We start from the raw sequence: 18,897 nt of genomic DNA, 5'->3' as shown, positions 1-18,897 counted from the left end.
TCTTCTATTTCTGACCACATCTTTTTTTCTTTACTGTCTTTACTCAAGGGAGGTCTATTGACCTACATGGATACTGCCCTGGGTCGAATGGGCAGGTCTTTGCTGTTGGAAAAGGATTCCAGTGACTGAGAACGTGAACGAATGATCGTTTGGCATCTTGAGGTGGGAGAAGAAGATGTATCTGAGGAAATTCCTGTACCTGGAACCAAAGAAAATGGATCTTGGGATTTGTCAGAATGTATGTAAGGGACAGAGATGGGTGTTGAAGTTGATTCATCAACGTTTTAACCATGGAGGCAAAAGACTTTTCATTTGATTTGAGAACGATTCCTTTGGAGGTACAGAGAGATCTGTCTGCACTCCCACTGTAGTAGTGGAACGAAGTGCAGCAGCATATGTCCGAGATGAAGTGGTGGACAGCAACTTTCGAGCCTCAGGATAAGTGATGTTATAAATTGTTTCTAACACTGCACCTCTTTTCCTTCCAACCATTTAGGGCAAGAACAAAAGTAGGAGAGATGAGAGCCATTGCAACTGACGCAATGTGAGTCTGTTTCACACTCATAGGCATCATGGTCTTTGCAACTGCAACAAGAACACATCAAGGAACCACGACATGACATCTTTGAGTGACCAAACCACTGACAATAGAAATATCGGAGAGGGTTTGGTATGTATGACCATACCCTGCAATTAAGATAACCTGCCTTGATGGTGGCAGGTGGTGATGTAAATGTCAGAATGAGGATATTGGTCGGCACCGTAATTCCATCCTTGCAAGTGGAGATATGCCTCACTGCAGAAACTCCTTGAGTGAAGAAACCAGCTAGAATCTCTGACTCGAGGATGTTCTTCAAATCCCTCTCGACAATAACTCAAAGTAGCATGAGGTGTAACCTCAATAGGTATATCCCCAATTGCCTTTGAATGCAAGAGGAGTTAACTATGTCACCAGATTGAAGGGACTAGAGAGACTTGCCCCTTCTGAATGAAAAAGGAAGACATATGCCCCAAAGGTTTGTCTGAAAGAAAATATAAGACAAGTAAATGAGGTACAACAAGTGTTACAGATGTTGAAGATTGCTGCTAAGAATCTTTGAGACGTAATCATTTACCTGTGGACTATTTTTTCACTATTTTATTTAAGTTTTAATTGGGAGGATCCATAATAAAAAAAGAAATTTCAGTGCTCACTGACCCCACCCACCATGAAACCCTATGAGGGGACACACTACAATGTCAAACAAGGATACTGCAGCAACTCCAGAGTTTTGTGAGCACTATACCCAAACACCAGCATCAGATACAATGCCCACAATACCTGTTGAGAACATCTAACACTGGTACTTGGTTGATCCTAGCCCAAGTGGACCAGACAAATGACCCAAGGGGAGCCACCCCAAGGCTGCCCTCATCTACATGAATTCAAGGCCAAAGTGGTGTGTTAGGGTTGAACCCCTCAACCACCAGGATCCTCTCCGCCCCTTCAGGGGTTGCCACGCACAGCAAACACGTGGGTGGATGTTAAGATCCAAAGGAAGGTAAAGTGAATGAACAGGACCTTCCCTGGGAGGTCCCCTTACCACATACAGGAATCCACATCAAGGGGTAAGGCTTTTTGAAGATTTTAAGTTTTTAAGTTACACAATTCTAAAAGTAAACTTCTGATTTTAAATGTTTTCAGTTTTTATAGAAAACTTAGGTTGTAAACAGCATAACTGTTAATAAGATGATGCTTATCTCTCATAGAAATTAATACTATGAAATTTTATTAACAGCTCTAACCTATGAATATGTTTCTTTAAGTTATAAGGTTGGTAATATTAGGTTGAGGAATAATTCGTGAGCGTTTTTAAATAATTTCATTCAAGCATTACATGCAAGACTATACAATACTTCAATGCATGAACACATTACACCCAAAACATTTATTATGATACTTTATTTCATGTAATACCTAGGTATATAGTATGCATTGCTTTAAACGAAATTGCAAGAAATTAAATACGAAAAGCAGATGGTGTTGAAAATGCTCGATTTTGTCCACTTGACATTCCATTTAATGAGCTGAAAATGAAAGCAAAAATTAAAGACATATGAAAATCAAACACACTATCTATTAGAGCAAAAAATTATCTACCAAATGACATGAAATATTTTGCAAAAGCGTTTCATTTATGAATATATTTTGTTAACTTGAAAAAACGCTCACAAATTATTCCTCAACCCAATAATTTATATGCTGAACTAAACTGGCTAATTTGTGGCTGTAATTTAGGAATGAGTGAGCTTTGTTATATGGAGGCTGTATTCATCATTGGTTTTTGTTGAGATCTTAACACTTTTAATTGACAACTATGTTACATTTACTTAGACAATATACTCAACACACTCAATCTGTTTGGCCTTCTTAAGTTTGCTATTTTTTCATTAAGGTCAATAGATTATTTGTTATGGAATAAATATAACCTTGCTTGCAACAAGGACACAAAAATAAATAAATTACATTTAAAGTGTTCTATGAAGAAATATGAGCTTTATATCTGAAGAAATACTGCAGGAAAAGTCCAGATTTAAATATACATAGCATCTGCATATATACAAAGTAGGATGCATAATTTTAACAACCAAAGAATATTTTCCAATATATATGTATAGCACATGATTAAGTAAACTGGATATTTACAAAGGTTACGTGTCAGAAACTTACCAGGGTTTTGTTTATTCAAATAATCATAAGCTATTTTATCAATCAGATAAATAGTAAAATAAATTTAAAGAAACTTTCTGATTTTGCACAATTACGTATGGAAATTTCCCACATACTTGAGATTTTATAAACATAATGACTTAAAAATTTTGCTAGATTTTCTATAAAGACAATTGATATATAATTTTAAAAATAATACATGTTAAATGTGTTTTCTATATCTTATGAACAATCTTTATGTTCAATAGTTAATTTGATAATTTTGTTTACTTTCTAAATGTTCAAAAACTGAGAAACATTTGTTCCATTTAACAAAATAAAAGTATGATAATAAAAGAGTATTTAATGAACTTATATACTGAAGACAACTGAATCAGATTAGTTTAGCACAAACTGTTACTTCCTCGGTACTGATAACAAGACACTTATTTGACTAACTAGACATGTACTCATCTAAAAAAACAGACTCAATGAAGCATAAAACCTTACGTTACAACCATAATGTGTGTGAATGTTTTTTTTTTTTTTTTTCTTATATGTGAGTCTTGTTTTATAATACTAGCAAATGTAGCCACACTTTGCACACTATCTCTTCTGCAACTCTATTGAATATGGTGATCAACATCTGATAAACTAAAATACTAACCTCTGTATAGCATTAAATATCTCTTTGTTTTGTGCTGAGTTCAAGTAATAAAAACAGTAATGCCACTGAATTCAAAATATTTGTTTAGTTGCTTGTCCATTTATAGCTAATATTTGGGATGATCCACCTGAATTTCTCTACCAGTTCCTCACATCAACTTGCAGATTCAAGAAACCAAATAACTCTGCTTTTGATATATGTAAAGATTCATTTTTGTTACCAGCTAGGTTGAAAACCTTTGCCAAAACTGACGTTAGATTAAGCCTTTTATCATTTTTATGAAAGCAGCTGTAATAATTGTGTTTATTTAAACTGGTTTTAATTTCTCACAATTTAAAAAAAAAAGCTCAAAATCAAATAGAACAAAAATAAACTATTACAAAACTTTTCTAATAATTTTCCAAGTAACAAAATATAGTTGTATAATTTTTAAGAACTTTTGATCAAAAGCAATCAAATTATATAGATCAGGATAATAATAAGTTGTTTGTGTATTAAAGAATGAATGTTCATATCCTCATATTTTGATCCAAATAGTTTTAAATCTACAAATATGTTTTTGTTGTTTTTTATTTATGAGATTTCTACATGGAAATTTAATTTTTCTTTAGTTTTCCTTAGCAATTCTGCTATTTTTGTTCAATCCAAATCAACATGAAAAGATCCAGTACTATAAATTCACTTTTCAATAAACTGAGTTCATAAACTTAGCATGGTTAGTTCCACAAAGGAAAGTTTTATTTTGGAGCTAATCCCAATATTTTTCTGTATCAGTTAGGATTTATTTCAGAGATTCAATATTATTCACATATATTTTCCATGCAACTGGTGAATACTATCTTTTAAAAGTGTGTTTTGCACATTACTAACCAAACACTCTTCCAAGTGGCAGATGTTATTTCTTATATACTAACTTTTTTTTAAGTCACAGACAACATTATATTTCAGACAACTACTCCTTAAAACCTAAGTGAAAGAGAGTTAATATTTATCTAACAACAAAGTTATAAAAATCACAGGTTAACTGGAAAAGTGAAATAAGTATTAATTACAACGTATGCATAAAAATAGAATAAGTACATTACACTAATTATTTATGGTAGAAGATTGTTTCAGAGCTTTTAAGTCTCTCAAAACTTACTTAGTGTGTGAAAAATGTTTGATAATGTTAAACATAATAACTAATAAAAAATAAACTTTATTTGATACAAATGGAGGTCAAATTCTCTCACAAGTACCTGCTTCATCTTCCCATTCTAAGTCTATGGATGAAGGTGGTGTACTGTTGAAAGTTGTAAGTCTGTCTCTTGTCAAGAGATGGTTGACACTAGTGTTCAGGGACGTCTGTCCTGATAAAAATTTGATGAAAGCACTCAGTTTCACATTTGATAAACTAAAAATGAAAAATAATATGCCCTATGCCTGTCAACTATGTATAATCCACACATTTAGCAATTTTTTCTTTTTCTGTGAAAAATATTTTTCAGTGTGTTTTAAGTACATGTAGCTATGTTTTTGATTCTTTGAGAAGATGTCTTGAAATTTTCAGTTTTCTACTATACTTTCAGATCAATGTTTCATTCCCTCATTTAACTAGGTAAGTGAGAATCTTGTTTCAATAAGGCTTAGTTTTCACTTATTTGGAATTTCTGCTCAACCAATTTCTTTTTAAAACATTGGCAGAATTTTTATTTCACAACAGTTTTGTTTTTATTACACACTGTGACATATATATATAAAAAGTCATAAAATTACTCCAGTCTTTAAAGCTAAAAGAAAGCTAATGAACAATAATTACATATGATGTTTACAGAAAGACTGTTTTGCTTTTAAATCAAAAATAAAGCCACAAGAATTCAAAAGAGTGAAACCATAAAGAATCACCACAATTTTGCTGCTGAAGTTCAGGAATGGAGTCATCTATGTGTATAAAGAAATCTTACCATAGCAAAAACATTTTGCATTTCTTTTGAGAAAAAAGTATTTAAAAAAATTCCAACCTCTATTTTTACACTAAGACTAGATGTTAAATGTTAGATCATCTTTTCACTCTCCAAATTTCATATAAATGTAAAAAAGAACTTATTTTTAACAGGATCATTTTAACATTTCTTGTAAGTTGATGTAATTTAAAAAACAGTGATTATTTATTTGTATGGTATAAATAGTATTTTTTGAAGAATACGAAAATAAAAATGAAGAATAATTTTATAAATATATTCTACAGCAGACCTAAAACTACAATAATTTGCACATTTTGAAACTAATACCTATTTATTCTAAGCTTATTTGCAACAAAAGTACCAAAAGGATGCTGTAGGAAAGCATTAATGAAACTTGTGTTGATTTTCCAAAGAGACATAATATAAAATTTGAGAAGAAAACTTCCATAATACACTAATATTTGCACTGTATTTCATAAACTGCTTTCCTTTACATTTCAGAAATAATATTTTGTTTTGCAATATATTAGTTGTTTAAATAACAGAACAAAATGAAATTCAGTACATTGGTTCATGAAAAAATATACAATCCTATGCTTCAAGTTATAGCTACCTATGTTCTTATATCTTTATCAACATACACTTAGTATCCAATAGTAGTAACAATTTAACATACAAATTTGTAAGTACTTACTACTCAGTAGCGTAACTAACGAATCATCTACTTTGGAATGATTTGAAGACGTGTCACACTCTTCATCACCACCACTGTGAATTTCAGACAATGTTATAACTGTCAAGCATCAAGTTAGAAAATACTTTTTAAAGATGCTAGCTCGTGTTTCACACAAGTTAGGAGCTTAACTGACATCAATACACCTAAGACATATCATTTATTCATAAATGAATATCAGTAAAAGTAACGTTTTTTTTATACATGATAGCCAAATTTAACCAAATGCACTGTCAACACTATTTTTCATAGTAGCAATATTCTACCAAGAATTTACAGTGTCATTCACTCATTGTATAAGCCTATTAACCAACAGTTTGGTTTGGTTTGAACTTTGCACAAAGCTACACGAGGGTTATCTGCACTAGCCATCCCTAATTTTGCAGTGTAAAACTAGAAGGAAGGCAGCTTGTCACCACCACCCACTGCCAACATCTTGGGCTACTTTTTTACTAATGCATAGTGGGATTGACCATACACTATATGCTAACAATGGGAATATTTTGTTTCCTTAAGTAATCAACATTGGTCTCCATGACGTGGTTTATCTCCATGAACGAGTTTTTCAGGTAGTAATATTTTACTGTTTCATACATTTTTGATACTGAATTTGTCATGGTATTTTACATCATACATACAATTTTAAAAAGCATTTGAATGTGTAACATGTGTTATGATGTGTGTACCAGCAGTCTTTCGTTACTGTAATGTACACGTCCCGACCGGACAACTACTCTAAATGCAAAGCCTACTTTTATTCCATCTAACTGTAAAACTAAGACCCAACCATGTGACTTTCACTTTACATCTTACCTAAAAAAACAAACATATCTTTAAATGATTGAGCTAAACAAAAGAATGAAGATTTTCATGTGCAAATGTAGAGGGAGGATTTGTGCAAATAGGTGTGCTAAACTTCTATTGGTGGAAGTTTAACTGCATGTGATGTCATCATGTAGTGATGCAAATAAACCTGTTTTCACAAGGCTGGTGGCATGTACGTTTTTCAAGCAGAAAGGAAGACTTCAAGAGGAAAATAATTATCTGTGTATGGGGTGAATGTTTGTATTGAAACTATTGCTTAAAAAATAGTTACTATCAATGTTAAGCTCCTATGTATATGTATCAAAAGTGTTCCTCATGTAAAGATTCTGTTTAAGATATTTTTTCTAAGACAAACTAAAGATAGTATAAGTATTTTGAAATTACTAAAACCATTAACTATAGACTCCACAAAAGTTAGAATAACACTGTAAGAGCTCCAAAGCTGCAATATAGCATTAAAACTCACGGGGATATTACTTATAAAAATTTGAAAACATATGTCTAGAGCTGGAAAGTGTGGAGAAACTAAAATATTGGAGCAAATACCTTTTAACCCTTTATCATTTATGGAAGGATTTTATCCATTACAGTAGCTTTGATCATGAAAAAAACAAACCTAAATATAAGAATATTTTAATAATGCACAAGATATGTGGCAGATATATATTTACACACACACACACACCATGGAAAATTATGTCTAAAACACGTAAATATACAGCTAGAGATGACATATAGCATGCATAAACATACAGGTGGAGATGACATTTAGCATCTACAAATATACAGATGGAGATGATAAAGGATTAAAAGACAGCATATATTATCAATTTGCGACAGTTTGTGTACTATAAACTTCAAAAGTTATAACTGTGATTAGTGCTTATTAACCCTTTCACTACAGGCTCTGTAAAATACGAGTTCATCTACACGTCTGCACATATCAAGTATTTTCACTATAAGTTTTTATACAGCATGTCTGTCTTCACAAAATTTGGTATACCTTTGGTAAATATGAATTTTTAATGAGATATTTTATTAAGATTTGCTTATGAAAATAGTCTGAGTGCAAAGTGATTTCATGTTATTATTAAGAAAACTATTCTTCGTCCTCAAAATCTCAAATATTATTTGCATAATACCTAAAATCTCCCAAATACATTTCAAACACTTGTTTTGATTAACACCTTATATTTTATTTTTATACACTATGTGGGTTTATCAATTACAAACCTTGTTATCTTCATAAAAAATTAGGAAATAAATGTAAATTTTGTTTTTTTCATGCTGGAATGGATTTATAATTAGACACAAAAATACAAATGTTTAGTTTAAGTATTATAACAGTATATATTAAAATATATGTATTTATTATTTTTATTATACTGACCTCCCAGTCATGCCTAGATGGCATTACATAACTTGCATTGACACAGCGCACATGCACTCATGTTATGTATCCAATAATATAAAACTAACCTTTAGCCTTCCCTGTCTTAGATGTGTTTTAGTGGACTAGAATTTTGTAACATACAGTCACATTTCAGTTAATATACATTATACATATATAGAGAAATTACTACTATTAAGAAATAAATTATTAAACTTATTTTTCTTAAAATAGAGAAGAATAAATCTGGATACAAATTTGAAATTTCATTCATGGAGAATATGAAAGAAAATTTTTTTAAGGTTTTATATATGCAGTTGAATAACCAAAAAATCATAAATAACCATACTGATACCACAGAATTCCACTATAATTTATTAAGATTAGTAACTAAGATGCATTTTGATTTTAGAAATATGAAACTTCGAGAAAGCTAGACACAACCTAACTTATTGTAAACTTGGCTTGAAAGAACATGGTAGCCTTTTCACAGATTAAAATGACTGAGAAAACCACACAGGGGATATTCTAAGCTATTTACTAATTATTCACATGTCATATACTGTGGTAAGAGTATATAAGGGACCATTTAAAAACATGAAGAGTTTAATGGGGCCACCATGTTCGAGTCAGTACATAATCCACATCTTAGCAAAATAAAATGATACAAGGTTCTTATTTTATACTCTATCTCAATAATATTAGTAATTTGAGTTCCTAGTTTGGACAAAATTATAGACTTAGTATTTTGATATCACAAACATCTAATTTTAAACAGTACTGCATTCAACATACTATGTGACTCTCTAAAATCTATATTTAGATGTGTTCTTTTAATATTCACTTTTAAATTAAGAAAACTCGCATATAACATGAAAGTTTGAATTATAATCTACAATTTGATTTCAAATTTATTGACACGAATTCATAAAATAGTAGTTCTATAAAATTTTGAATGGAAGTCAATAAACATAATGACTTAGCCTTTGACCAGTGACCATTGTAAAAGGGTTAATCAGGAAACTTTAGATATTTGACCATAAATGTTTATAAATTTCAAACATTACAAACTGTTTAACTTCAACAGATTCACATTGAACATTATATAACTTCAGTAGTGAAACACTCAATGTTTAGCAAAGAGCAAAGAACTAGGTAGCTCCCTGTAAAGTGAATTGTACCTACATCAACTCAAAATGAGTTTGCTCATTTTGAACCCTCAATAAAATACCAAGAAAGTTCCATACCAGAAAGATGGCTCAATACTGTTTGAGTTTGTAAAACTCTTTTACATAGATCATTATTTGTAATAATGGTGACTGTAAATTGTGTTGTTGTTTGTATATTAAAATATATTTGTATTAACACGAAAACTGTGTGTGTTAATCTTATTGGCATGTATCATAAATTGAATACATATAATCAACATTAAATTAATTTCTAAATTTAAATTATCATGTAACTCAGTTTTAGGTTATTTTAAATCATAATAAGTAACATAAATAAGAATATAAAAGTACTACATTATTGATGACATAAAAGGAAAACAACTGACAGCTTTCAAAAATAAACTAAAATTAATTAAAATATTTGAAAACAAAATTACTAAATTTTCTCACAAATTTCTTAATCAAATGCTACAAACCTCATATCATTAGAAAGACCTTTGTCCAAAACATCTGTATACTGGCTTTATAATTCAGAATCTCCTTACCTGTTTTTTGCTCAGTCAAACTTTTCAGAACAAGTATGGTACATGATGGCATGATTTAGAGTTTAATTTTCTATTTGAAACATATTTCACACAAACAACACTTACCCCACATGTAATTTGCTAAAACAAATGAAAATCATACTAAATACAATTTATAGGAGCTTTCTTATGATATTTAGGTGTAAGATATGCATGTACAGTTCATTAAAAACCACATGTTTATCAATTTATGAGCATGCATTCAGATATTTCTGCTTATCAGCCAAGTCTGACTTCATTACTGCTTTACATTTACTTTACACATTGCAATAACTTAGCTTCAATTCACTTCACAAATTGTTACAAATAGATTTTAGCCATTTTTTTTTATGTAAAGGTATCATGAACTAAACATAAAATTTGTGGTAAAAGATACAAGTTTCATGCTTTATTTGTGTGAATCTTTTCTTTCATCTCATAATACTTTGTCATACACTGAATGTTCATAGCTATTTCATACTCTTTACACCATTACCATATACCATTACCTTACTTTATTGTTTACTTTATGTATAGTTTTATTACATAAAGTTACATATACATAAGCATATTTGTTTGATCTGACCATGTAAAATTTCTCAGATAAACCAAGATTTATTAATTTAACACATAATTCCAAGAAGAAAGTTTAGCTCAAATGAAATGGCAGAATAAGGATAATTCATGAAAACTACTACAAATGATTTGCAGGTCACAGCTAATTAAAATATAATACCAATGTTTTGCAAATGCTATATATGCTAAAAAAAATGTGGAAAACAGATAATTAAATTTACATTAAAATATATCCAATATGATACTTTTAAAACTTTAGATATAAATTAAAAGCTAATTTGATTCTATAATTAATTGTCCTGCACTCAAACATACATAATCCAGTTTTGAGGTTCATCTCCTAGCCATCCAAAATGTTCACTATGAAAGACTAGCTTGGCTGGGTTCATGATGTCTGGTGACTGGACAAGTCTTTCCATTCTTGCTGCTTCTTGTCTTGTTTCATTACTCACTGTTATTTCCATTTCCATGGATTCTTCCTTTTGCACAAGCTGAGGTTGTATTCAAATAATAAGCAATATGTCAGTGTTTTACAACTAAATACCAAAGTAAAAAAAAAATAAACAAAATAAAATAAAACCATGCCCACATTTCTTCCACTGAGGACTTAAGCAGTGTATTCAATTTATAAAATGTTCTTTTCTAGACTTTTCCTTCCTTTAGTTCAGTCTTAAAATAAGGTTTTTGGATCAACGCTGAGTACTTCATCATAAAACCTAAAAAACTGTCTTAAAACTACAATAAAAATAATACCAAATCATACACCATAAAAGCTTAATTTTCAAACTGAGATGATAATTGTTTGACATTGTGACAAGTTCCCAAATTTAACACTGAATTTCATGAATAAACCACAGAGCATGAATGAAGAAAGTTAATGAAATAAACATAACTAAAAATGCTGAAAAAATGGCATTATCCTAAAATTTTACATGACTGGTACTTTCTGTTATGTTTTATCTACTGTATATATAATAATGTTAATTCTTACATAAATGAAATGAACAGAGTGTGATTTTTAATAACATAAACAACTTTTAAAATAAAACTACTAATCAGTAGTATCCAGGTAGAGCATTTACAGTTCAATACTAAATTTGGACACATGATAAAAAAGCTGCATTTTTTATGTCTTTATTTCTCCTTTGTGTCTCAGCAGTAAGTGTGATGTTTTTATAATGCTAAGAATTGGGTTTAACTACTACAGTTAAACAACAACAACAAAAATTATCTGTTTAAAATTTTAAAGGGATTTGAAAAATTACAAGCAGCAAATTCAGGAAATAAGCCTTGGGAAAATAAAAACTTGTTACAAAATTAAATACAGTAGATAAGGATGTTGGAGAAACAAAATATGACAAACAAAAAAAGGAAAACAAATCTAACTTAAGTTCAGGTACATTAAAACATATATATAATTGTTATTTTATAGTTTATATGTATATATGTATACATACATAAATAAAACAAGAATGTTTGTAAAAATATTTTAAGAGCTACCTCACTAATATCTTGTTTCCTTTGTTCCTCAATAAGTACATCATATCAATGCCTCTGAAGATATGCCTTTTCAAAAGATGCAATAAAATTGAAAGGAAGTCACCAGCATGCATAAAAATAATTTCAACAGATGAAAATAATAATAATATAACTTATGTAAAGTAATACAAAAACTGAAGGCATTAACAGTCCATTTATAAACAAAAATAAAGTACAAAAAATAAATTTATAATAAACTATAAACTGAACTAAAAAAAAGGTAAGAGCTCACTCAAATATTGTTAAGCATGTAAAAGCAATATATGATTTATAATTTATTGATCAAATTCTCAAATTAGCAATTCTGAGAATATATTAATATATATCATGATAAATGAGCAACTGTCAATTTTTTCATGATTTTAAAAACAGTAAGTTCAATAATAGCAATAAAAAAAATTCAAAAGTATCTGGGTGAATAAGCAAAGAAATAAGGGAATGGTGAAAGATAAAATTACTTTTCCTAGTTAAACAAACTGTGCTAAACTGTCCCATATTTATTACATTTAGTTTTTTAAGAATTTCTAATTCTAGAAAATATAACAATTTGGCAACAACTAGTTACTATACTATTGAAAACGTTCACAACATTGATGATTTTAAAAGAGCCAAACTTCACACTGCCATAACCAAAAAAAAGGCACAAAACATATAATTTCAAACACATGCTCAGAAAAAACAATTACCAGATTCAGCTAACTATGAAGGAAAACTTGAAACCAACAAAAAAAAGTGTGAATATGCAAGAAAAAAATCCCAATCAAATACTACATATCTTTGATTGTCAAGAGACAGACAATCCAGTGATAAGCCTAAGTTGCTTCTCATGGAATCTGGTTCCAAACATGTAAGATTAATCTTTGTATTCATGGAAGTTCCAAAAAACAAAGTATAAAAACTATGTAAAAAGTTTGATATTAACAAAATAAGCCAGATGAAAATAAAATGTTACAAGAATAGGCCAAAGAAAATCTAATAACCCATCAAAAAACAACACCGGGTATCCTTGAAAATGGTCAAGGAAGAACATGTCCATAAAATGGAATGTAAACAATAATAAGTGGAGATCTGTTATTGTGACTGATCTTACACTACTACAAAATATATGATGAAGACATATACATATACAGAGTGTCTGTTAATAAATATATAAGTGAACAGTGACTTTCCAAACACCCTGTATATATCTTACTAATTGGAAGAAGAAAATGTAAAGAAAAAGTCAAATTCTTAGCAAAATCAAAATAAATAAAAAGAACTAACAGCACAAGGAAAATAAATTATAATTTTAGAAATACAGCAACCTTTTCTAAGTAATACACTTATGAAAGATATTTACCTACACTAAAAATGTATTTCTGATAGGTCCTTTCCTCCTTGCTCATAAATAGCTATTCTTATACAGTGCTACCCTTATAGGTAAAAATAATTTTTGTGGAAATCACAAGCCTTGAATCTCCCCCATCTTGAATTGACTGATTTCAATACATCTTGCACACAATTCATCATGCAGCAACCCTCCACAAATAAGAGTGTAACATACTCTTTTGATGCATATGATACACTCTATTCAACCCTACCAAACTATCATTTTTTGAGTTTTGGCAGAAAATGGAAGCACCTGTATTTAGTGAGAAGATAGGGTGAGAAGTACAAGAGAGATAAGTACCTATCAGAAACATATTTTCAGTATAGGAAAATTATAACTTCCTCTCACATAAATAGCTAGAATCCCACACTGAACAGGTGAAGGGAAAGAAAGAAGCATCCTTTGAAAGCATTTGTAGGACACTCTCAAAAAGATCTTTAGAGTCAAAGAATAGATGCAGGAGATTGCACCACTTTGCTCATGTAATCCATGTGTGAGGGTGGGCTAGGATAGGTAAACTTATGAAACAAACCTATTGTGAGGATAAACCTACAAACAATGTTGTGGAACACCCCATCTCTGCAGTGTGCATTACATGGCCAAAATATTATAATGGTTAAGACATCATGGCCCTACAGTGTAGCTTTTACAAGTTTAAGCATGTCTGGATAGGCAGCACTTGCTATAGAGTAAGGTCCCTAAAAAAAAAAAAAAAAAGGAGAGGACAATGCCCCTAAAAATAAGTTATATATACTAAAAGGTAACTTGACATTAAAGTCTTACAACAGAGTGAAGGGTGGCAACAGGGGGATGAGGTACCCTGAAAAGAAATAAAGAAATACCCAAAGTAAAAACTGTAGATGAACATATGAATAGTAGTCCCAGTGCTTGACAGAGAAATACCTCCAATATACAATAGCTTGGATATGCAGGGCTAGGAAAAGTGCATGATCTGAATGAAGACTTGAAGAATCAATGATCAGAAGAAGGATACAGGAATAAAAGGCCAGTCAAATCACAATCCAAACCCAATGAGTCAGGAAGGAAGGGGAAATTACAAAGCAGTTGAGTGAGGAAAAGAAATCATGGGAGATAGATCTAATGGAAAGACCTTAAAAAGAATGAAGCAACACAAAACACATTCTGGACCAGTATGGTCAACTGAAACCAATTAAGAAGAAACATGGAAGATGGTAAGAAATGAACCACAAATCACAAAATGGAGGTTAATAAAAATGATCCAGAACAAAGAAAACAATTGAACTGACACAGCAGAGAAATTCAGGTTTAGAGTGATGTGGGTGAACAAACATTTTTTGGGAAAAAAAACTGAAGAAAATAAAAAACAAACAACTAACTAATATGAGGACCTGGATGTAATCCTGTTTGAGTTTCCAGATAGCCAGAGCAAGGGGATGTTGAACTTGGGGCCAGAAACAAAAAAGAAAATTGCCTGAGAATTGAGAAAACTTCAAAAACTTTATATAGAAGAATATTCCACAGGAGTCACAGCCACCAAAAATTTGAAGAACAGAGGTCACTCCTAGGAAGAAAATATGATGGGACTGGAAAAACAAAGAGAGCAAAAACCTGGAATGCAGCCCTCCAGGCAATGTACATGACGTGCATGGGTTCAAATAGGAAGATCCATTGCCTACCATAAATAGAACAAGAAAGAATGTCCTCTTGATGAGTGATAGAAGCCTTCACGATCAAATAGTCCCAATGAAACATGAGTAGTTAAATCCTCAAAAAATGAAAAGAGTGAACAAAAGTACACTGGACTGGATAAATTGCCAGGGTGTGAAGGGAATAAAACTATCTGCCTGAAGACCATACTCCTGAAGTCTCTTACAGATTAAACTACATCCCTAACCAGTGGAGGTGAGCATCATGGAAGAGAAACAATCCAGAAAAGGGAAGGAAGTAAGAAGTTCAAGTCATAGGAAATAGGAACATCAACTCACATAGAAAAAGGGGAAGAAGAAGAAAATGAATTGATAGTCCAAATAGAAGGGTGTGTACAATACCCAACCTAAAGAGAGGAGAATGTGATGTTGGAAAAAACAGAAAAAGCACATCCAGTTGGAAAAATCCAACAATCCAAACTGACTGTGGAAGGAGTATATGAGTATGTGAAGACTATCCCCATTCAGAAGCAGCTAACCGAAAATACATATCCTGTGCACAGCACAGGTGAAATCACCCCTCAAACAATGGAAGTTGGGTAAAATGCAGACCACCCCACAAAAAACAGATGGCATCAGACAAGTCAATAGGGCAAGTCACAAAACTAGGACCAAATTATATGGTAAAATAACCTAAAATAGTATCGCACAAATTGGAAAATAAGAATGTGTACTGCAGGCATACTCTTAACATGAAATAGCATACCAAAATGTGATCAAAGACTACATATAAAATTGGAGAAGATCCAAGAAGCAATTAAGGTGGGACTGATCAACTGAAAATACCTAACAGTACTGACTACACAAGCTGGAGAAAACCCATATATAAGACAGGTAAAGGATAGAAATTTGCCACACATGCAAAAAAATAAAGATTACAGGGGCAATGACAAATGAGAAGTGATAGTTCAGTGGAATTTAATAGAGGGAGTCGCATGTCAAGAGTATGTCACACTCTTATTGGTAGAGAGTTATCACAAATGCACTGGAATTAACCAATTCTAAATAGGGGAGATTAAAGACTGTGGCATGTGCAAAATTTTTTTTGCATATAAAAGACAGCACTGAACAAGAAGAGCTATTTGTGGGAGAGGAGGTAATGTACCATGTTGGAAAATATAAACACTGACCTGTTTTTAACCTCAATTCACATACTGAAAAATTCTTGGAAGTATTTCAGATAAGAACATGAACAGTTGCCTTTTATAATCACCCAGCACATAAAAGTAAAACAAACAGCTTACCCTTTTCTTTCTGAAGTTCAGCCATGAAGATATACTGAAGAGAAACAGAGCAATTAGCATAAATGTTTTAAAAACAGTTAGTATATATATGCAACTGTTTACTTAATAATTTGTATTATGCAAGATTAGATGCAAGTTAATGACTAACTTAAAGAAGATCGGCATTACTTGTAGATACAGACACACAAAAAATCTATATTAATTATAAAACAAAGTTAATTTATTTTGCTCTAAAAAGTTAGCAACATCAAAATTTAAAATGTGACATTAAATTCCTATATAGTTATATAACAGAGAAATATGATGTGTAACCTTACCATTATTAATACTCATAAACACTAAAGACTTTTAAAATCAAATACTAAACTTGCATGTAACAATGTAACATGGGGAATAATTAGTGTCCATAAATTCACTTAAAAATTTATAACATTAAATTTTCCTACAGCTGTGTAAGAAAGAAAAACACATTATTATACCTCACAAACACATTCAAAATATTTTATTTATGTAACAACAAAATTGAGAATGACTAATTTGCATAACTAAATATATAAATATATAAAAGACAATTTTTTAAATGAATTTAACATACAGAACTACTAGAAACCTATTTTTAATTTAAACATGTTTAAAAAAACGAAAGCATAAAAGTACATTTCAACAATGTAATACAAAAGTACTTCCCAGAAAAATCTAATAAATAAATATGTTAACTTTATCAGCATTGATTTAAGTACATCTATATAAATGAAACATATTGCAGCATCAGTACTTTTACGGAAGTAATGCACGTGTAAGAATAAAACTTTAATTCACTAAGTTAACACAAATTATAAGACGTTTCCTAAGGAAATAATTAGGACTAAATCATGTATTTCACATTAAAAAAAATATATAGAGAAAATCTGCAAAATTTAGAAAAAAGAAATTACAAATAATTAAAAAATAACATTTATAGTATTATGTTACTCACTATGCAAGTTTTTAATGATTTGTAAACATACTGCACTACAAGTATCTGTGTCTTTTAGAGTTAAATATAATAATGTTAGCACATGGATTTTTAAACATATTTGAAAACAAATGTCCTGTTTTAAATACCATATCTAAGAGGCATTTCAAAGTACTTACCTATTTGGTCCCTTTGTGTTCTCCTAATATGTTATAAAAAATTTATATATATTTAACATGGCAAATAAGAATGCATATACATATATTTATCATATAAACAAAAAGAACAAAAACATGACAGCTGTTCATTTTACACCACACAGATACATAAACATACACTGTAACTCCAAAATAAGATATTACTCATGATAAATGGATAGTTATGATTAAACAGCCAGAGTTAACAAATAAAAATGTTACACTAAATATAACTGAATACAATACATATGAAACATTACATGCTAACTACATGCTTAACAGCCATTACCCATATAACATCATACATGTATAATACATCTCTAGCTGCATTACCTATGAAACATCATATGTACAATGCAAGCTTCACACCTATTACCCATGTAACATCATATATACAATTCCATACAAACCTACATATCATACATTTGTCACAATATCTATAAAGCCAGACATTATACATGAACATACATTATCTATACAATATGTACTAGAAACATTACCCATGTAACAGTAGCAAACATAAACAGATATTATAGAAATAAGTATTAGAATCAAATTTCTAGCTGAACAAATACAAAATGCTTAACAAAATACTGAAATAAATCAACTTAATACTACATAGTAAATAAGGTACTGACATATGCATAAACATGTATGCACATAATTACTGTTAAAGAAAAAAAATCACTGAAATACATTTACATACAGTTTATTTCATTGTGTCTATGTTTTGTAAATAAAAGTTAACTTTTGTAAATCATCTTTTCTCATAAATACAGAAAGTACATATGGAAATTAATTCTCATTTAACATTAATCTAAATGATTTTTCACAGTTTCTGAAATTATTAATCAGATAAACTTATCCCTTCCTCAATATAATGTATTGACCATTCCTTCATGAAACTGGCTTTTTAAAGGTGTACAATAGCAATTAGAAATACATAATCTACTAGATAATTTATTAATGAAGCTACTGAGCCAATGCTGCAGCTTAAACACTCAGTGATAAAATATACTTCCACTGTACAGCCACATAGGCAGAAAGTTTTCATCTTTTGCAGCTAATCTTAACATTAAATAACTACATTCTTCCATTTTAATAAATAGGATATTAATCTAGCAGTGCAGTATACAGTACCTTATATAAACAGCCTAATATCACAACAAACAAAATGATTTAAGAAAGTATCACTATTTGTTTACCAATATTCCACATCAAAAATAACAAAATTTAGAATGTTAAACCTAAACAGCTTGTTTAACTCTAGCTGAACCCAAACAATGTAATAGTTTTCAATCACATACTAATAAAATATAATTTCTGGGCCTCTAGCTGGTGTTTGGAAGT

The 18,897-nt window shown here is 30.4% G+C and overlaps 1 protein-coding gene across 3 annotated transcripts in view; it reads right to left on the bottom strand.

The window, feature by feature from the left end:
* LOC143255831 (uncharacterized) overlaps positions 1-18,897 on the bottom strand; it is a 50,307-nt gene that overhangs the window by 21,064 nt on the left and 10,346 nt on the right. For all 3 annotated transcript variants that reach the window (XM_076512134.1, XM_076512131.1, XM_076512132.1), the window contains exons 4-8: positions 17,530-17,552; positions 16,396-16,429; positions 10,871-11,046; positions 5,994-6,067; positions 4,595-4,705 (exon numbers count right to left, since the gene is read on the bottom strand). In XM_076512134.1, the coding sequence (XP_076368249.1) occupies positions 4,595-4,705; positions 5,994-6,067; positions 10,871-11,046; positions 16,396-16,429; positions 17,530-17,552 (418 nt within the window). The remainder of the gene's footprint in view (positions 1-4,594; positions 4,706-5,993; positions 6,068-10,870; positions 11,047-16,395; positions 16,430-17,529; positions 17,553-18,897) is intronic.

This window comes from Tachypleus tridentatus, chromosome 7 (assembly GCF_004210375.1).
Source record: "Tachypleus tridentatus isolate NWPU-2018 chromosome 7, ASM421037v1, whole genome shotgun sequence".
Classification (NCBI taxonomy): Eukaryota; Metazoa; Arthropoda; class Merostomata; order Xiphosura; family Limulidae; genus Tachypleus; species Tachypleus tridentatus.
This window is presented reverse-complemented; position numbering and strand designations above follow the sequence as displayed.